The 21,967-nt window shown below is 36.4% G+C and overlaps 1 protein-coding gene across 2 annotated transcripts in view; it reads left to right on the top strand.

Annotated features, from left to right (window-relative positions):
• Positions 1-587: 587 nt before the first annotated feature.
• LOC125864890 (uncharacterized) overlaps positions 588-21,967 on the top strand; it is a 61,735-nt gene continuing 40,355 nt past the window's right edge. Inside the window, exons 1-14 of one of the 2 annotated variants that reach the window (XM_049544984.1) lie at positions 588-657; positions 884-943; positions 1,017-1,098; positions 1,186-1,263; positions 1,375-1,434; positions 1,518-1,622; positions 1,914-2,024; positions 3,417-3,458; positions 12,875-12,988; positions 13,107-13,282; positions 18,014-18,150; positions 18,222-18,331; positions 18,437-18,479; positions 18,630-18,721. In XM_049544984.1, coding sequence (XP_049400941.1) covers positions 1,030-1,098; positions 1,186-1,263; positions 1,375-1,434; positions 1,518-1,622; positions 1,914-2,024; positions 3,417-3,458; positions 12,875-12,988; positions 13,107-13,282; positions 18,014-18,150; positions 18,222-18,331; positions 18,437-18,479; positions 18,630-18,721 — 1,137 coding nt within the window. In that variant the 5' untranslated portion in view covers positions 588-657; positions 884-943; positions 1,017-1,029. Of the gene's footprint in view, positions 658-742; positions 944-1,016; positions 1,099-1,185; positions 1,264-1,374; positions 1,435-1,517; positions 1,623-1,913; positions 2,025-3,416; positions 3,459-12,874; positions 12,989-13,106; positions 13,283-18,013; positions 18,151-18,221; positions 18,332-18,436; positions 18,480-18,629; positions 18,722-21,967 lie in introns of both variants that reach the window. The other variant, XM_049544983.1, reaches the window with a different exon arrangement.

Consider the following 21,967-nt stretch of genomic DNA (forward strand, 5'->3'; position numbering starts at 1 on the left):
ATAATTTTTTCACACCGTACATAGTGCGGCTAAGTTTACTAGTTATCTTATAAATACCATGACACCAAATACATTTAATTATTTTCCTTTGATAATCTTTGGATTTTATCTTTTTCCTTAATTATTTTGCATTTTGAAGACCCTTAATATTTTTGGTCAAAAGAGAAATGAAGGGAGGTCTCATGTTCACACGGTTTCTTTGTTCCTTGAATTTGGATTAGTTAAAAAATTATTGTTGAGCCAATAATAATAAATAGAGAAATTTTCCAATGACCTATATTTGACTTTGTGGAGAATTAAAACGTTTGGGGACCTTCTTCTCTCTTTCGTTCCCAGTGATTGATCGGAGATTCAAAGCCTTGACGACTTGTTCTTCCACATAAAAAAGGTAAGCATACCCAATTGGTATTTCAGTTTGTTGTGATTTATAAGGGATTCTCAATCTAATTTAAATTTTATTAATTCTGCCTGAATTTTTGTTCTAATAATTCTTTTACTTTGCGCCAGTTTCCTTAAAGAGGCAGCTGTAACTCCAGATCTTGATCACCTCATGGTCCAAGAGGAAGCTAGCCTGAGTAGAAGACATTGAGGGCCATCACTTTTACTCGTTGAAGACTCCTTCAGCATAGCTTTATAAGGCCAAAAGGCTCTGTATCAGTGAGTACCAACGTATCACATGTCTCAGTTGTGTATTCTTTTAGTTTAGTTGCTGCCTTTTATATCTGACTATTATTTCTGGAAGAGAGGAAGTGCTTCAGCATTTTGTGAATCAGAATAGGTTGTGATATGCTAGGAACTGGTCGATGATGTCGCACCTAGTTGATTACTTTTCATTTGACTTCCTCTCCTGAAAATAGTTGGCTAACATGTATTCCCCTAGTAGCTCTATTAATGGGCAAAAAGATGTAAGAGTTCAAGGGCAAAGCTCTGATTTGGCAAACAGGTAATCCATGAGCTAGATTATGTTGGGAATTTTCGGTTGAGTGTGTACGGCCACTAATTCATGACAGTTGCAGGCAAAATTCTGGGATGAGTTCTTTACCGAAGAATTTGAAGGGAAATGACACCATCAATGACTCTCAGGATCCTGAAGCTATGGTAGCTTTTCTAAATTTGTACAGAATACAATTTTCAGTTTGAACGGAGACTACAGTTTGTTGATTTGCTCTATAAATCTGTGTTCAGGAACTGTATTCACGTGCGAAAGCACAACAAGAAGAAATTCTATATCTTCGGGAACAGATTGCTCTTGCCAGTGTTCGGGTGTGCCATTTTCCTTTGGCCTTTTGCACTTTTTTGCTTTTCACTTCAGAGTTAATATACTTATGGTTCAACTTTTAACTTAAGAACATTTCGTTGTCACCGTGTGATCAGGAATCACATCTCTTGAATGAGAAATATGGACTTGAGAAGAAATTTTCTGAACTACGCATGGTTTGTCTTTCTTGTGATTGAATTTACTTGTTTAATATTTTTGTTCTATACATTATTTTAGAGTTATTATTTTGTACTCATAGGCACTAGATGAGAAGCAGAACGAAGCTATAATATCCGCCTCAAATGAACTGACTCGGAGGAAAGGTGATCTTGAAGAAAACTTAAGATTGGTGAATGAGTTAAAGGTAAGCAATCAGAGGAAATAGGTATTGGTAGAGTCGCATTCAACCTAGGTTGACTGTGAATTCTTGACCCTTTTTTGGGAATATAAGCTTCAATTTTTTAAAAATATTTCTCTACTTGTGGTTCTTGATGCAACTGCACAATATTGGTTGCTTCTCTGAGAAATATATTTCTTGGGAGAACTGTATATACTGCTCACCCCCAGCTAGCTTGTGATTGAGCAATAGTAGTTGTATCGTCTATCTGCATCTTCTCTAGGATCTTGTTTATTGGATGTTTTATTCTTTTTTCAGGATACGGAGGATGACAAATATATTTTTATGTCATCCATGCTTGGATTATTGGCTGAATATGGTGTCTTTCCTCGTGTGGCCAGTGCCTCTAGTCTGACCAACAATGTGAAGGTATTGATTACAAAGGATTTGGGTAGTGCTTTAGTAAGAAGTACTGACTCTCTCTAGATCATGTTGTTTACAGTCCTTGAGGTGTATAATAATCTCTGAGGAGTTAAAAGGTCCAGTATGTTTTCATATATTAACTGATATTAATATTTACATGCAGATTGTTCGGATCTTTAGTATCTTATGAGTTTCTTCTTCTTCTTTGTTCAGTTCTTTAGGGAACTTGTTGAACTCTTTATTAAGGCTCCTTGCTTCATTTCTTCTCTGTCATTCTAACATGGATTATATTCATATTGACCATCTTGACCAGCAGCTAGCCATTAATTTAATGGATATACATTGAAGAAAAGATATTGAATTACTGCACATCCTTTTTATGACAAGTTTCAATGATGTACAGTTTTATCGATCTTCTGCGTCTTGATAGGCAAAGCATATGATATACATTGAAGAAAAGATATTGAATTACTGCACATCCTTTTTATGACAAGTTTCAATGATATACAGTTTTATCGATCTTCTGAGTCTTGATAGGCAAAGCATATCATATTACTATTTTAGAAAAGTTGTCTATTTGATCATGCTGCCTGACTAAAGTAAAACTGTAAAGCATATGGCACAGCACTTGTATTTGACACATTGCTCTGGTTGGAAAAACATTACTTTGGCAAGAGTGCTACCCACAAAAATGTCATCATTTTTCAAATCCTGAAAAATTAATTTTAAGTCGTGCATGCAAATATGCAATAAACGTTAAAACATCTCTAATCCCAAAAGCATTCTGTAAAACATCATTATCTATTCTTTTTGCTGTAAATCATGCTTGACATGCTAGTAGCACTGCTATGTGTTGATGGGGGTCATTGCTTGAGGTCTTATTATGCCCGACTAATCTGAAGGTCTGGCTGAATGTTGTATTTTCAGTTTCCTTTTCCGTGCTTTGAGGAAAACTAGACTTACATCATGTGTAATCTTTTGAATTCTGTGCTACTTAGAATCTGCCTGGTTCAGAGTTTGATGTTATTAGAACTTTTTCGGTTAAATGAGCTTATTATACTATGGAGGTCTGGTTGTTGCAAAATCTACAAATGGATGAATCAATAACTTTTCTTAGTCCCAACCAATTGAGGAAACCTTTATCCTTGCAGTCATTATGCTATTTTCAATATTCAGAGGATCATCATAGTTAGACATTGAGGAAATTTATGAATCCTTTGTGTCTCTTCCTTTAGAGTCAACATACAAAGGACCATCATTGTTAGTCTGAATTAACCAAATTTCTCCTCTTCCTTCCACTTCGAATCTAATCTTATAGCATCAACGAATATTGCAACGTAGTCTTCCTTCCTAGAGTATCACTTCTGATTCAACTTTTTTCTCCTTAATGTATTGCAGCACTTGCACGATCAACTGGAGATGAAGATCAGAACTTCACATGTAAAGTTTTGACATTGTCTAAATCATTTACAACCTTATTAATTACGATTTTGTATATACGGAGCAACCTTTTCAATCATGCTTTATACTGGGTTTTTTTGGGGACAAATTGCGGGATGTTTTCTTCAGTAGGTTATCAGATTAATATAAATGAAAAAAAAGCATTATACTGGTTTTTTTTTTGCAAATTGTGCTATGTTTACTTAAGCAGGCTTTCCAAAATTCAGAATTCTTTAAATGCAAAGAATGACCAGCATCACGAGTTCAGGTTTGAGGAACTATTTTATGTACTCAGTTCCTGAGTTGAGATATCTATGAAAATACATTAGAAAGGAAATACAAAGTAATTGGCTTGCATGACTAGAAATAACTTAATTAACAAGCGAGAGATTTGGTCAAAGTTGTCTGGAGTAGACTGAAGTGGAGGGGGAGTTGGAAACAAATTGAAACCCTAGGTTTTGCCTGTATAATGTTTCCCTAATTTGGACTTCGGTTTTTTTTGGACACAAATAAAAGGAGCTCAATGAAGGGAAGAATTGAACAATTTAGAGGAGGGACTTACTCTTTGGCTCTGATACCATGTGCAGAATGAGAAAAGAAAGAGATAATGGCTTTTGGCAAAAGAAGTGTTCCTTACCCAGGACAAATTAATGAGAAGAGGGATCTCACCAGATGCTTTTTATGTGGAGTTAAACTAGAGACAGCCATCTATTTCTACACTGCTAGGTAATGGAACAACTTTGGAGAATTTTCATTAATCATAAAGGCATATCCCGAATTATACCTGGTAAGATCACAGAAGCTTTACAGTGTTGGGTGGAACCAGAATCTCTGGCAAAGGATAATAGTAGATGAAGAATTGTCCTTTGTAGTATCTGGTGGACAATCTGGAAGGAGAGAAATTTTAGATGCTTTGAGGTTACAGAGAATTTTGTGCAAAAGATCAAGTTGAATTGTCTATTAGTCTTTTGATATTGATTCTATTTTGATGTTTAGAGTCAAATTAGATGTAGATTAGGTTATCTTCTCGAGTTCACTTGTGAATATGGTTTATGTACAACCCATATACCAATTATCATTTTCAAAAGAAAAGAAACTTTCAAAACATTTTGACCAACCAAACACAAACCTAAATGTTTTATATGATGAGTTAAAATGCTTTGTATACCTAAATGCAAAATTGCGTGGACTCTTTACTTTCGATGCTGCGCCCATGTCAGATTCTCCAAAAAAAAAATACAAAGTTGCAGGGACTCTTCACTTTTGATTGTCCAACCCGTGTCGGTTCTCCAAATATACACTAATTTTGGAGAATTTGACACGCAACCGTTGACATTTTTGAAGAGTCCATAGCCTAAATGGCAAGGGGTTGAAGAAACATTTGAAGAGTCAATGGGCCGAAGTATTGGATGCTTGATAAGCTTGGAGGTGCTTTTGCTCCCAAGCCTTCTTCTGGTCCACATAAGTCAAGGGAATGATTTCCATTGATTATTAACCTCATAAATAGGTTGAAATATGTTTTTACATACCATGAGGTCATCCCTATCTTGATGCAATGGCAAGTTATGATTGATGGGAAAGTTAGGACAGATAGGACTTACCCTGTTGATTTCATGGATGTTGTTTCGATTCCAAAGACAAATGTGAACTTCCAACTTCCTTATGACACTAAGCGTCTCTTCCATCTCCACTCACTCAGGGATAAGCAAACCAAGTTCAAACTTTGTAAGGTTTGATCAGTGCAGTTTGGTTGAAGAGGCTCAGAAGAGGATGGGAGCTCAATCAGCTACAACTGCTTAAAAAGGCTAGGTTGAGCTTTGGATAAATTTTACCTGTTGGGCCATGTTTCTCCTTGTTTAGAGATGCCAATCTTATTTGGCATGCTGCATTTTAACATGTGTACTCGGTACTGTTATACCTACCTTTTTTTTGTGGAAAGAAGGTTGACTGAGTTAAGATGATAAAAAAAATACAATTCAAAAATCTTTTGATGTGTGTAAATTTGATTTCAAGTGTATGCATTTATTGCACCTCTTAATTGCGATAAATGCACCTCTAGCGAGACATTAATGCGTCGTTTGGTAGTTTTATCATGATGGCTTTTTTTTGATGATCGTGGTGTCAGGGCTAGGTTTTGCATACCTCAACTAGTTCCACGGGGTACCATCCACCTCCCACCAACAACATGTACCAAGTAACTCTGTCCACCTAGGCTCAAACATATGAGTAGAATCACCTAGTGTTTTTTTCCCTTTGCTGGGATTTGAACCTTAGACCTCATGACCCTCAACCACTTCATTCACCACTAGGCCACATCCTTGGGTGCGACAATGGCTTGACTTTTGCAAATATAAAAAGATCATCTATTGAGCATGTATCAAGTGAAATAATTTAATGGGCCTAAAATTTTCGTATGCAAATGAGGGAAAAGGTCACCAAAGCTTAAAGCCTTTGTGTACTAACTTTCTTGTGGAAGAAACAATATAATGATATGCTGAATGCATGGTAATATGATTTGGGATTTTGTTAAGAATATTGTAAATGATACTGTGTATCGATTAGGATTTTCAGAATTAATTAGATTGATTCGTTCTTGTAGTTAGGTCCTTAGAAAGTCTTTTTTTCTATTTTAGCACTTGCACATTAACTATTTAAATGCAGTAAGAATCATTTGCATATTCTTTCAATTCTGTATTTTTTTTATCTCATTTCTCACTTGTTATTAGAGCAAGGGTGTGAATTAGGACTTCTCAAGCAGCTCATCCCAAGTTCGAATGGACCTAGGAGGTAGATCATTCAACCATGTTGCTCGTAAGGGAAAATGGAAATAACCTTAACTGCATAGGATCATTTGAGATAGCGTTTTGCTTGGACAATGTACAAATTTGGGTCACCTTTTTCCACATTAACTTGAGGATCTTTGTGCTCAAGCTTGCCAAAACAGACCTTTGTTTGCAATCAATTGAAACATCAATGGTGTCATGGAGAAAGTTATGGCCCCAATAGCTGGTGGGACTATTACATTTGCATAGTTAACAGGGATCACATTTTCTTTTGCGAAAAGACCAAAAGGATTTAAATCTTCAACCATTGTACTTAAAACACATGAACACAAAATAAACATTGGTCCAAAGTATGCAACAAAAGTAATAGACTATGTCTAAGTCACCAATTGCTCCCACAATGACAACCAATTGTGATAAAGCCCAACCAAGCTCTATAAAAGAACAAAGCGTTGTCACAATACCTGGAGAATGTCCAAGTCATAAGCCACATTGAGTAAGTATGAGGTAGATAAGTCAAAGTCTATATACTAGAGTCTTATACAATGCCAAATATCTTGGTTTAAGAAGGATTTAATTACCTCAAGTGAGATCAAGTGAATAAGAGATGCTTTGTAGATAAAATTAAGTCCATTCATGATTTGAAATGGAATTGTATAGTTTCTCTATATTTTTGTTGTAAAGAGAATTATATAGAGGAAGTAGTCGATCTTATAGATTTTATAGGTGCTTTGTAAATCTAGAGGCCGTACCTCTTTGTGAAGCTTTTTGGAGGTGACCAACATACCCTTAGGGGTCGTTTGGTTGGGAACAAGTTATCCCTAGATTAATTATCTTGGGATTAGTTATTCTGGGATAACTTATCCCACCATGTATATGGAATAACTTATCCCATTACTATGAGATATAAATGGTGGGATAAGTTATCCCAAACATGTCAACCAAACAAGACAATAAAATTTTATCCCATGACTATTTTTTATCCCAAGACTATTTATTCTTATCCCTCACACCAAACGACCCCTTAATGCTGGGGATTAAAATGTACTAATTTCAAAACGAAAAAAAAAGAAAAAGGAAACTAATGATTAAACTAGAGAATATTAAATGAAGTACTTGAGTAATTTACTTCAAATATGGAAAACCTAGATTGTCCGTCACCTCTACGTGCCTAATTAATGGGTTTTTGCCTAATTAGCCTACTTGTTTTTGGTAATTATTATGGTCCAACTACCCTTAGGGGTGTCCTAGTGGTTTGGGCTTAGGACTTCCATATTGGAAGTCTTAAGTTCGAAACCCCTTGCCAGTGAAAGTGAGGAGTTTGCCTTCTGGGTCGAGCTCGTCGCACTGGGCTTGCCTAGTTCGTGTTACCTCTTTTGTGTGGTTTGTGAGCTATTGCATATGAGCGGTGTTTTTACCCTTTACGCACCCAAAGGGTAGCGGCTGCGGGTATTCCTTGTCATAAAAAAAATAAAATTATTATGGTCCAACTGTAATGACCCACTAATACATCCCTACATTAATGGGGTCATTCCTAGTTAACGAGAAAGCATTTATGAATGAACCTTGTGAAAATATGAGATGAGATTGACTATTCCTAGCATTCTCTATTGATACGGCACACCAATTCCCAGGGTAACTAGATCAATCTGTTGAATGAATTAAACCCTAACTTAAACCTACTTCCTCGAGTGAGATCAAGTGAGTAGGGAGTGATCAAGTGTATACTTTCACACAATTTGTACAATAAGCATGGATTCAATTAGAAAATAATAGACTTAATCAAAATAAAGCTAATAATTGAACACCCATTAATCAAACAACATAGATTTGGATCACTCCTAGATATGAGTCGAGCTACTCATGATAAAGCACAAAAAAAGAAAATTAAGATAGAACTCATATTGGGTAAGAATATTTGATAGTAGTTGAATTGGAATGACAAACAAGCTTGGTGCAGTCCTCCGGAATCGCTGTAGCTTACATCCCAAGTAACCAAAATTCTCTTTCCAGAATTTTCTAATTCAAAGATATCTAAAAAATACAATTCATTTCTTAATCAAAAAAAAAAAAAAGATATCTAAAAAATACAAGAAAGAACCTATTTATAATCCAATACAAAACTAGCAAAAGTTTGCAGAAATAACTCTTCAGATTTTTTTGCGGCAAGTTATTGCAATCTGCACAAAGCTGATTTTGCCTGTTGAAATTTCTCCTCGGAAACTATAACGCGCAGCCGCAAAATCTTTTGCTTAACCATTTGGCTGCCACATAATATTACGTGTCCTTAAAATTGCCTCTGTGAGAAATATAGGATAATATTATTGAATTGTTACGTCTACATTATTACACAAATACCCTATTTATAGACATTACAATACAATCCTTTAACAAGTAGGATACTGTTTACTATTCCTATTGCTATGACTATTCCTATTCGTGTTCCTATTCTAAGTAGGATTGTATACATCTATTCCTATTCTTACACTCCCCCTCAAGCTAGTGCATACAAATCATATATACCTAACTTATTATAAATGTAATTAATACAAGGACCGATGAGGGGCTTGGTGAGATATCTGCAAGTTGATAACTCGACTTCACAAAATTGACCGTCAATCTCAATTTGCTAAGTCTTCTCATGAAATACTGAATTTGATGCATAATGCCGACAAACACAAAGTGATAAAATTACAGTATTGAACTTCCCAAACCAAGTTGGAAAAGACTATTTCAAACCATAGAGTGACTTATGTAATTGACATGGAATGCCAGAGTATCCCATGTTTGGAGCCAACAAGGATGGGACCTAGTAGTATTTAGAAGAGCACTAAGTGATTGGGAAATTGGAGAAGTGGCCAATCTGCTGGACGTACCTAACTCAAACCCTACTTCATCCACGAGGCCTGACAAACTTAGATGGAAACTACACAACAAGGGAGTGTTTACAGTGAAATCTTGTTACTGGGAACTCAACACATTAAAAGGGAATAGCTAATTGAATGATCGTCGTTTATTCTGTGATACATGATAGGGTATATAAAAGATGATACCCTAACTACAATCCCTATAAGTCTCAATTGTTCTCTGTATCTGAACAGAGTCCTACGATTAGAAAAGAAGTAAAAGACCCCTAAAATCTAGGAAACAAATAACAAAAAGTAGTTACAGTAGGTCTGTTCCGCTGTTATGCCCCTGCAAGTTGGTGGTGACATTGACAACACCCAACTTGTTGAAAACTTGTTCGAAGGAAGCACGCGGAAGTGGCTTGGTGAGTATGTCTGCAACCTGCTCAGCAGAGTGTAAATGCTTAACTTCAAGAGTGTTGTTCTGCACTTGTTCCTGAACAAAGTGGAATCAATCGCAATATGTTTCATTTTGCTGTGGAACACGGGGTTCTGGCAAATGTAGGTTGCACTAACATTGTCACACATGATTTTGGGAATTTTAGTGAGAGGAAACTGAAGTTCTTGACAGAGATTGACTAGCCAATTAATTTCTGTAGCAGTAAATGCTACAACACGATATTCAGCCTCTGTAGAAGAATGTGAAACTGACCGCTACTTCTTGGAGGACCAAGAAATAGGAGTGCTGCCAAGATAAACCACGTAACCAGTAGTGGAGGTGTGATCAATAGGGTCTCCTGCCCAGTCAGAGTCAAAATAAGCAACCAACCTTGAATTTTGCTCTTTAGGCACTCGAATACTACAAGGAGGAAGTATTATAGAGGTACCTGAGCAAGCGTTTAACCACCTTCCAGTGATCTTGGTTAGGACAATGCATAAACTGAGCAAGCTTTTTTACAGTAAATGCAATATCTGGGCGACTGAAGGATATATATTGAAGCTTGCCGATGAGCTATGAGTTTATGGAACATGTTTTTGTGTCTGCTAGGAGTTAATTGGGTGATGCCTAAATATTGAAGCTTGCCGATGAGCTATGAGTTTATGGAACAAGTTTTTGTGTCTGCTAGGAGTTAATTGGGTGATGCCTAAATATTGAAGCTTGCCGATGAGCTATGAGTTTATGGAACATGTTTTTGTGTCTGCTAGGAGTTAATTGGGTGATGCCTAAGACAACAATGGAACTTCTAAGCAGCTGGGAAGGTATTGGGAACAGAGGAAGAAAAGAGAACCGGTGGAGAACTATCCCAACAAGTATATGGTGGACCTTATGGAAAGAAAGAAGGTGTTTTGATGGTCACAACAGAAACTTACAGAAGATTAGAATGAATTGTATAAGCCTTTTGTATTTTTGGTGTGAACAGAAACTGGTAGGGGAGATAGAAAATTTAGTTGATTTTATAGGAAATTTGTAAAAATACCCTCCTGGGTGATGTAAGTTTCCAATTCATCATTTTTTTGGATGATGAATTGTTTGGCGTGAATATAAAGTTACCCTTTTCTCAAAAAAAAAGAAAAGAAACTCGCCTGAGCAACAAAACTAGGTGGTTGCTCCATATAGAGTTCTTCACAATGCAACGGTCATCCGAAAGTGCCCGAAATCTGGTATGAAGTATATGGATCGTCTTTGGAATCAATAGATGAGTCGATATTAAATAGGAAAGTCACTGAAAAACTGGCTGGAAAATGCTCATGCGTTGGAGTATTAGATTTGAAGGTTGAAAGTGGTCACAATCTGTGAAATAAAATTATATGGGTAGGGTCGGAATGGTGACACGACCCTACTGATAAATAAAAATTATATAGGTAGGGTCAGAATAATTGCACAACCCTACACAAATAAGAAAGTAGTCACCAAAAAGAACAGTGCTACGCAAGTCAGACATGAAAAAGTAGTCACCGGAAAGATGCGGTGCTACTCAAATCAGATATGAGAAAGTAGTCACCGGAATGATGCATGGTGCTACATAAATTAGATATGAAATAAAGTAGTCACTAGAAAGATGACACGGTGCTACACAAATTAAATATGAAAAAGTAGTCACCGAAAAGATGGTACGGTGCTACACAAATTAGATATGAAAAAGTAGTCACTAGAAGATGTCACAGTGCTACATAAGTTAGATATACGAAAGTAGTCACCGGAATGATGACATAGTGCTACACAAATTAGATATGAGAAAATAGTCACGAAAGATACACGGTGATCCAACTTTTGCTAACATAATCGTTGGCCAAACAGGCGGCAATATATGGGTAATAGCCACCTACCGACAGTGGAAGATGTTTGATTCTCTTACCAAGTCCGTTGAGGCTTTGATACAATGTGAGAAATATATGAGAAGAGTATTATTGAATTGTTGTGTCTACATTATTATACAAAGACCCTATTTATAGACACTACAATACAATCCTTTAACAAGTAGGATACTATTTCCTATTCATATTCCTATTCCTATTCCTATTCCTATTCCTAGTACGATTGTATATACCTATTCCTATTCTAACAACCTCCAGATATGGTTTTCCTGCTTCATCTTTCTCTCTACAAAACCCGATGCTAAAACATGTCTATGAAGCCTCCAAGTATGAAGAACTGTCGGATTGCACATGACACTAGCTCACTGGCTAATCCTCAATATAAATAAATAATAAATGAATAAATAATAAGTGATAACTAATAACAGGAGTTTCCATAGGATGCATGCAGAGCTCACCATTCAACTGAAGCAGTGAGAAGAATGTCCTAGCCTATAATCTGTTCGTCTGCAAAACCTGTGCCTATATTGATATAGGCTAATGTAGGTTCCCATGCAGAGAACACCAGTATACCAACTAATGGTACTCAGTCAGTCTTAAAAATTGCTAACTAAAGGTGATCCACAACATTCTTCTTTTGCCAAAGCAGAATGCACTAAGCAGCAGTGTATGACAGATGGTTTGTTGCATTGCCATGATGTCATTTCCTGATAAAGTGAGTGATTTTTGTGTTTACCTTCCATTTGCCATCTATGACAGATGGTTTGGTATATTGATGTATTCCTTCCCGGTAAAATGACTGATCTTTGTGTTACTTCCCGTTAGCTATCTATGACAGATGGTTTGCTGTATTGGTGTGTTATCCTTTCCCTATAAGAGAGAGACATGTTTCCATATGAGATTTCTTATAAGTTTAACTAGTTCTTCAACACAAACCTTCTGATAAATACCTTTTTCAATTGGGGGAGGCCACACACGGAAAGCCACACTGAACTTTTGAAATCTAAGACCACCTTCTGATAAATACCATAAATTTTTGGGTCTAGCACTTTTAAAAGCTGCTCTTGTAGATGGGAAGCTTTATTCGGTTAAATTTTTTGGTAGGATGCCTTAGTGCTGCACCCGAGGGTATGGGTCAATGAAGTGGTTGAGAACCATGAGGTCTCAGGTTCAATTCCTAGTAGAGACAAAAAACACTAAGTGATTCTTCCCACGGTCCTAGCCTTGGTGTACAAAATTACCTGGTACCTGCTGATGGTGGGAGGTGGTAGGTATCCCGTGAAATTAGTCGAGGTGCGAAAGCTGGCCCGGACGCCACAGTCATAAAAAAAAGGATGCCTTACTGCTGTAGTACTTACCTGAAAGGCTTGCTTTGGTTATTAACTTTGTTTTTCTGCTATGAAGTTTAAAACTTACATGTTGGAGATTCTATTTTTAAGTACAATGACAATGAGTCAATGTTGGTTAACAGGCAAAAATTGCACAATTAAATTCCATGGTGACTAATCATGCTAGAGGTGGATCTTTTGATATGGAGTCACCTCATTCTAGTTCCATAAACAATCAACTTCCAAGTGGTTCTATGGTATTGTTTACAATCTGTTTCATCTTTTAGATGCTTGGATTTGCTTCTTATTCCAACAATAAGCAGTCATTTTTTTCTTTCTTCTTGGTAAAAGAATTGTCTTGTTTTCTTCTCTCAGGGTATGAATGAATATCCAGCCTTTAAACAGTACATTGATGGACAACATAATGAAGCAGTTGCAACTGGATCAGGAGATGTGCAAGCCAGTAAACATTTGCCAGCTGAAAGCTTGCTGTTCAATCGTGAGATGCATCAGCAAGCAAGTCATTTGGAAATCTCATCTAATACTGATAGGTCAGGCTGCAAAATTGACGAACTTTTCATGGTTGTTTCCTGTTGCTTTCCATGTCCCTATATCTGTGGAAATCCTTTTTTTGCTATGTATGGGCTAAAGTCATAGAATGCTTGCCAATCCCACTGCTAGGATGTAACGACTTAATATGGCAAAATTTCTTCATCCTCAAAATTAATGAAGTCACCAACATAAGGATTGTAGTTCATTAACTACAGGAAAACTTTAGGTGTTGTAGAACTACCAAGAATATGAATAAACCAATTATACATAGCGTACTTGATCTTATGTAGCAAAGGAACAACATCACCTCATTTTTCCTTGCTCATTGGTGTTAGATCCACAACTATCTTGTTGAACTTCCTGTAACAAGTCCTATCTTGGACAGGCCCAAAATAATTCTCTTTACCTTTATCCTTCTCATCAACATGCACATGGAACATTTTGTTTTGACTACCTTAGGATTAAGTTCATCCAATGATGGGTTTTCAATGTAAATTTTCCCATGAGTACCTACAAGAGAGTGAGAACAACTAGAAGACGTAGGAATGTTAGTGTTAGAATAAAAAGAAACCTCACTCAAACTCTCTTGTTTTTGTCTCTCTACTTCACGATCATCCCTCTCCGTTTTATTCTCCTTGTCATCTCCTTTTTTTCCCTCGATCTCACATTGTCACTTTACATCCCATTCTCTCCACACTATACAACCTCTCCTTTTTCCTCTTTTGGGATGTCAACATGCACCCCTTACTCCCCTCATTCTTCTCTTTCAAAATTTTTCATTGTTTCCTTCACACATTTCAGATCTTCATAAACTTGGGATGGAGTTAAAGCTGTAAGTATATAATTTCTTCTATTTGACTCAACAGAAAGTCTATTCTTTCTCCTATCATCAATTGCATTCTTATTAAATTACCATGGATGCCTGCATGATATGACAATCTTGCATTGGAATTATATCACAAAATATTATCGGAATACCTCCCAACGGTGAAAGAAACCATGCATTGCTTAGTCACCTTAAGCTCACCAATCCATTCAACCACTATGATTATAAGTGATGTGTTTGATGCATGTTAGTTCTAACTTCTCTATCACGTATGATCTCACCACATTTGCACCACTTTCATTATCAGTAATCATAGAGCAAATTTTACCCTTTATCCCACCCCACGCCTTGTATGAAAAATATATTCCCTCCTTATATCAGCTACGGTGACATTCATATCCTCCAATATGTGGTCATCACACTGATCACTTTAGCTAAGTTGGTATCACTTTGGTCTCTTAATTCAACCTCCCTATGAGTCCTCTGTTCATCACCACTACCTATTTGAGACATCTAAAAAAAAATCACAGAAAACAAAGATCTCTCAACTTGGCTTCTTTTTTTTCTCTATTGATCTCATTCTCTCTTGTCTTTTTCCACTCAAATTACTATCTTTGGCTGGATTTTTTAGAATTTATATATAGATCCTACTAGTAACAACCCTTTAGAAGTAAGATGTAGAAAGAAAAAAGAACTTTTTGACACCCTGAGGACTTGAGTTTGATGAGTTGAGAAAAGAAACCAATTTGTGTAACAAGAAAATTTTCCGTATTTCTCCATCTTCTTGGTTTTCCTACTTGATGTATGAAACAAAGAATCAACGCAAATCCGGAGTTTCTTGAAAATACCTTAATTCTCGAGAAATTGAATTTTTCCCTTTTTTTGTATTTTGTTTTTGTTATGTAGCTTACCTCTTAAGCTACTACAATAATTATTTTTTTTGGTCAAGAACGTCGGAAGATTAGCAAGAACAAAACTTTGATAGAGTCACGCTGATATCACTCGATATGAATCAGGTTACTTGAAAGAAACAAAAAAATAATGTGGAAGTGAAAATACAAAGATTAAAGACGGAATTTAAAGATATGTGAAATTTCAGAGTTAAACCCCCAACATTCAAGATTAAGTGCTAAGAATCTAATTGATCTTAGTATTCAAAATTTGCGGATTATACTAATGGTAATACTAAAAGAGTAAATTCAAGAACTTAGATCAAAAGGTGATCTAGACCCCTATTTCAAAGAAATTAGAGACACTAATGACCTTCTTTAATTTACTTTACTAGAAACCAAATATATTAAGTTAAAAATTAATCTTACCTCCTAAAGAATGTTTCGTATAAGGTTGCAAAACCAAATATATCAAGTTAAAAATTAATCTTACCTCCTAAAGAATGTTTCTGATAAGGTTGCAAGATAAATTCATAGTCACCACACACGAAGTGTATAGAAGAGAAACCTCTCTAATAATATTAAAATATTTTGTAATTAAAAATATCAAAATCTACCCCTATATATAGGGGAAATCTTTCCCAAATAGCATGAGTTTCAAAACCTACTTCTATGAAAATAATAAATATTAAAATCAAATTGGAAACATTTAAACTAGGAAAACAAATAGAAATTAATGTCAAAAATTACGTAACAAGAATAAGAGAAGATGTGGCAAATTTACAGCCAAAATTACACGCCAATTGTTGGCATGTTTTCAGCCCATTTTTGGGCTTATGATTTAGCTCTTGTTGGACTTGATTCTCACATGTCATGCATCCCTTTTTGGGCTCCTCTTGGGTCCTTCCATGTGGGCCCCTCAACTTGGGCCCCATGTGGCCCCAATCTTCCTCTTCTTGGACTTGGACCATGAAATACATGTAGCACTTTGCTGAATTTTTGCCATAATTCTTGGACTCATTCTTGTACTCTTCTTCCACGATAAGCATTTTTTTAATTTCCCATTGAAGCCCGTCAACCTTTAATGGATGTATGGGGCAGTTTGTTGGGTGTCTAGCAGCTTGTGTATTACCTTAAGTCTCTCTATCAGCACCTTGGAAATAATCTTTGTACACACCGCCTATGCCTTATATGTTGCTAGAACACTCCAAAAATGTTGCTTCACCCGTGTCGGATCCTCCAAAAATGCACTACATTTGGAAGATCCGACACACACCAGGGGGCATATCTGAAGAGTCCGAGCAACATAAGCCTATGAGACTGACGGGATTGAAATCCCTAACTCTACTGCACCAGCCTTATTAGGGATTAAAGCCACATCGGTAGCATAAAAACTCTTTTCACTGTGCCCACTCTAATACCTTCACAGAAATGGGACGGAGAGAGTATAATATTTTGGATATCTCACTGGGATAAAAACTAATCAATGCGAGTGGAACAATGACATATCTTTGAATCTGGAACGATGGGTCTTCATTTACTTGAAGTCTAAATTTGTCTCCTTCCGAGAGACTTCAGTTTTCGTCTTGGTCTGTACTATAAGATTCACGTGCTAATCGAAATAGAACATGTTGTTGGAGAGGATTTGAATTCATGAACTCAAGTTTTATGAGCCTTCTGAGGTACCAAACTGTTCTACTCTGCGCCAAATATAAGACGCGAAAACTAATAGATGAACAAGGATTTGACTATGAATGAAACCACATACATCCTCTTTCTTAGGCAATCACGGTCTACATTCATTTACAAGGACAAGGGCATCTGTTTTTACATTTGTAAACATGGTCCTCCTAATGCAAAATAGATGTACAGTATCAAAGATCTGTCATTCAAGAGTAACATCTTTAAGACCATAACAGGGGTTCTTCCATAAAGTGGATTAAACTATGAATCATATATATCTCCTTAGGTCCTTTTGTACTCATGTACCTTCAAGACACATGCTGATAACAGGCATTAAACTGAATATCCAAAACTTCTAGCCATCTTGCCTACCAAAAACCATCTTAACAATAACTTATTGTTTTATGCATATTCAATTAACACCTCTCTTAGCAAAACAAGTAGGGTTCAGCAGCCTTTTTTCCGTCCATTGGTGCATGACGTGCTAAAAGTTTTTTCCGCAAATGAGCAAATTAAACAGCTATTTTTGTTGGTTGTCCTTCTCATCCTCATATTATCTCCCACAAGAACAACCTGGAAGGAAATAAATAAATAACTAATAGGATAAAAAAAAAATTGGTTTATCAGGATGATCACTTTCCAGTTCCAGGCCATTTTGCTAGAAATTGTAACTCATTTTTAATGGATAACTGGTAGTCTGGTACTGGTCATCACATGAAAAGCCAACTGCTCCATGCTGCAAAACAATAGTATGCCCCCCAGTTTTAGATCAAGGAAATAAAGCAATGGAAAGAATTAAGACACTTGGTCCATTTTTATATCATGAGCATTCTTTGTAAACCCTGATGGCCTGCACATCTAACATTGATGTTTCCTAAATTCTATTTTTCTGCTATCATCTTTGAGGAGGCAGATAATTCTCGAAAGAATGCTTTCCCTTCCTAGCAATCTCCATATGGACACCATATTAGGGCTTGCACTCATTAACATTATAAGAAGGAAAAGAAGGGTCTGCTCTTACATTGCTAATTGAACTTTCATATACACCCTGTTCTTGCAAGTGATAACTCTCTACTGCATTTCTCAATAACTAGTTGGCCCAAAGAAACCGGCATGTGAATCTAGAGGTATCCATGTACCAGTTCCCTCAGCCCTACGTATTAAATAGTACCCATATAACCCCCCTCTTTAAGACCATGGTTGAAGTCACAAGCTGGGATGAACTTTAGTTGACCAATGGCTAAGCGATGGTTGATGAGTTTGTGACTTGAGAGTATTTTCTATTACTGCAGTTCACAATTTTTTCTTGCTCTGACAGTTTGACACTGCAGGGATGTTCCAGGTCCCACTAAAGATAACTTGTTTGATAGAAATGGGGTGAATGAGAGATTTGAAGAGAGCAACAATGAAAACCGTCATAATCCTCCTACAGTGGGAAATGAGATTGGTGGTTCTTTTAGTTCGGAAGGTAATATAGTTATCTGTCTTTAAAGTTGGTACATAAACTTGTAGGGATCCTAATGATAAATCCTATCACAGGGGAAAGTCCTGGAATAGAAGTATTTCAAATAATCGGAGAAGCTAAACCAGGATGTAAACTTTTGGGTTGTGGGTTTCCTGTACGTGGAACTTCTCTTTGCATGTTCCAGGTAGCGAGTCTAAATGCTATTCAGTATGCAATTTAATTCCTAAAAGGAACTTTACCCACTGATATCTAAAGTATATTTTTCCGATCTTTCGGTTCCAAATGTCAGTGGGTCCGTCATTATCCTGATGGTACAAGGCAGTACATTGAGGGTAAGTCTAAAACTTTATGCCGAGGTTCTCATGCCTCGTTTTTATTATTTATTTTATGCGTCTTATTGTACATCAATAAAGAGATTGCCTTAAACACCACCCTTGTTTAGCTTCAACACCTACTCGACTATCATCTTTCATAATCTTCAGGTGCCACAAATCCTGAATATGTAGTTACTGCTGATGATATTGATAAGCTTATAGCTGTCGAATGCATACCCATGGATGATCAGGGACATCAGGTAGTTGATCTTGCTCTTCTGTCCTTAAATTCTTTTCTACTTTGATTTATACTAAAAGCAAATTGTATGCTGCCAACTTAAAGTGGAGAAATCATGCAACCTCTTTGCTGTACTATATCTCTCTCTGGAAAATATTTGACTGTTGAAACTGCTTGGTCCACAGATTTCAAGGGGCTTTGAATTTGAAATTAGTTACTTTTCACTAAGCTATTCACCCAAAATCTTGGGCTGCATCTTACGTTCTATTCTAGCACGCTTTCATAGGATTGTGGCCCACTAATTGATTTTCAAGTTTACTGTATCTAGTTTACAAGAAAATCTGATCTATGGTATGCTAGTATACTTGTAACAATAAAGAGCATACCATTGTGCAGTATTAATGTGGGATGTTTTTTGATATGCACAAGATAAACCTTCAGATGATGTAACACGGTTGTATGCAAATATAGTAACCTAGGGTTGAATCCTTTAGGGGTCGTTTGGTTTGAAAATGAGTTATGATGGGATAAGTTATGTTGGGATTAGTTATGATGGGATAAGTTGTGTTGAGATTATTTTTTATTGAGTGTTTGGTTTGTTGTATTCAAAATAATAAATTTTAAGAACAATTTATTTGTTTACAAAAATGCCCTTCATTAATGTAAAAATTGATATAACAAAAGGGTTGAAAGAGACATTTTTGTCATTTACCTATTTTATCCCGGGATAAGTTATCCCGGGATTACTATACCACCCAAAGAGAGGGATAACTTATCCCGGTACTAATTATTAATCCCGGGATAAGTTATCCCGAACTTGCCAACCAAACAACAAAATAAGTGGTACTATAATTTAATCCCGAGACTATATGGTATTATCCCTCACACCAAACGACCCCTTAAGGTATAGGGAGAAAACTTATTACTATTCGGACGAATACAAGATTAAAAGTCGATTTCTATTCCGTAAAGTTTACGAGATTTTGTATAACTAAAGTTAAAAATGCAGTAAGTAATAAGATTGTAAACTTATGATATGAAGATGCTAAGGTTGTGTCCCCACAATGAGAAACTTTGTTTGTCGATTTTCATGCAATTTTAGATATTCAGGTTCTAGATATGCTCTCAATCCCACCCTTTGGGGTGGCCCAGTGGTTTGGGCTTGGGATTTCCATGTTGGAGGTCTCAAGTTCGAAACCCTTTTGCCAGCGAAAGCAAGGGGTTTGCCTTCTGGGTTGAGCTCGTCGCACCCGACTTGGCTTGTGCGGGTTCCCTCTCCTGTGTGGTTTGCCTTCTAGGTCGAGCTCGTCGCACCAGACTTGCCTTATGCGGGTTATCTCTCATGTGTGGTTTGCGAGCTATTGTATAGGAGTGAGTTTTTTTACCCATATGCACTTAGTCCCTACACCATCTCTCAATTTCTCCCAAGAGTTAAACAATTTATCTCCATATGATATTCCCACAACTATTTGAATTATTTAAGTAAATGCGATCAATTAAGCCAAGTAAATCCTATTATCCCTAATGGGAATTTGTCAAATGAGGGTTAGCACCTCAAGTTAAAATGTAGAACTTCTTCTAACAAATCCTGATCGGCTTTCCCAAGCAAAACTAAGATATTATGGTGTATGTTAATGTTTGCAACCACCAACCAATTAATTAAGAATGAGAAAAAGTTTGATATCTTACAACCGTAATATCATAAAACACACAAAAATCTTATTAATTTTACAACCGTAGTGGATTTCACAACCTCAGTAGATAGTTTGGCTACTCATACTGAAAGTAAAACAACAAGAGTATAAGTAAAGAGAATTTATAGACTTACTTCGAATATTAAAGCTTGAAAGAATAATGATGTTCTTCGTTCAAGAAACTAGAAAGAGAAAAACCTTGGAACTTGTCCAAAAACGTGCGACAAAAACTAAACTAAATTGTCAACTCTTTTCAAAAGAAACCTAAAATGTCTATTTATAGTTACCCACAAAGTTGGAATCCTAAAAATAAGAATCTGTTCTGCCGACATGAGCTGCGACCCAATCCACGACTGTTGATTGACTTGCGGCTCGTAGATTGTCTTTAAGCTAACCATCGATTGCCTTCTAGGGTGTATCTAGACTTGCGTCCTGAATTGCCTTTATGGACCGTATGGTCATCTATGAGTTCATCGATATTCTTCTTCGTACTTTGGCCAGCTTTGCACGGTCTCTTTTGCATCTTAATCTGCTTTATGGTCCGTGTTTTAGTCTGCAATTGTATATAGAACTGTCAACCACCCAATTCCTGACTGTTTACTATCTTTTCCTCCTTCTGGCCATTTTGTCTACAAAAATCTACAATACAACATTTGAACATTAAAGTACGTAAAAATGAGCATAACAACAAGTAATACTTTAAGTAAAAGACATAAGATGTGCTTTAATTTCAAGGTAGATCAACACCCACAACTTAAAGCCTTTGCTTGTCCTCAAGCAAGTGACAAGTGATTTTCTTTTTTTTTTTTCTTCCGCACCAGGTCATGTCTAATCATAACTGCTTCCCAACCTCCAACTTAGGCTTGAAGCCTCAATTATAGCTTTTCTTTTCACCCTTCACCCCAAACTTAGGCTTTTTACGCCTCATCTTTCACTTTCAGTGTTAAGTAGATACATGTTTTCTACGCAGGATTATTTTCAAACAAGAGATACGGTTTTTCAGTTACAACTAGCCAATAAAAAGGTTTAAAAGCTCAAAACGGGAGACTAGGATATTAACATAATTTGGAAGGATCACATAGGCTAGTAACTTTTGTTCCAAACTTGTACTCTAAGCATATAACATTTTTTTCAATGTCACAAAAAGAGATACCAATGTCAATCTATGTAATTGAAGCTCATACAATTATTTTTATGAGGGGTCCATTTTTCAAACAAAATGAGTTTCATGCCTTGGGCAAATAAACTATCACCATATAAGTCAAACTCTCTCTGTTTTTCTCTATTTTACTTGAATTAAGTAGAACTTATCCCCTTAAGAAAGTACCAAACAATCTATCATCGGGCAAAGTTGCCTCTATACTTAATTTAAACAAAAACAGTTGTCTTAGTTCAACATTAAAGTAAACTCCTTGGAAAGAACCATCGATAAGAAAAATTAGGAGGTGGCTCGATTGAGACTAACACCTAATTTTGATATTGGCAAGCCTCGCGATTGACTAAAAGGCTTGTCATTTACTCTACTACTACTACTACTACTACTACTACTACTCTTCCACCCTAGCTAATAACAT

The sequence above is a fragment of the Solanum stenotomum genome, chromosome 5, assembly GCF_019186545.1.
Source record: "Solanum stenotomum isolate F172 chromosome 5, ASM1918654v1, whole genome shotgun sequence".
Lineage (NCBI taxonomy): Eukaryota > Viridiplantae > Streptophyta > Magnoliopsida > Solanales > Solanaceae > Solanum > Solanum stenotomum.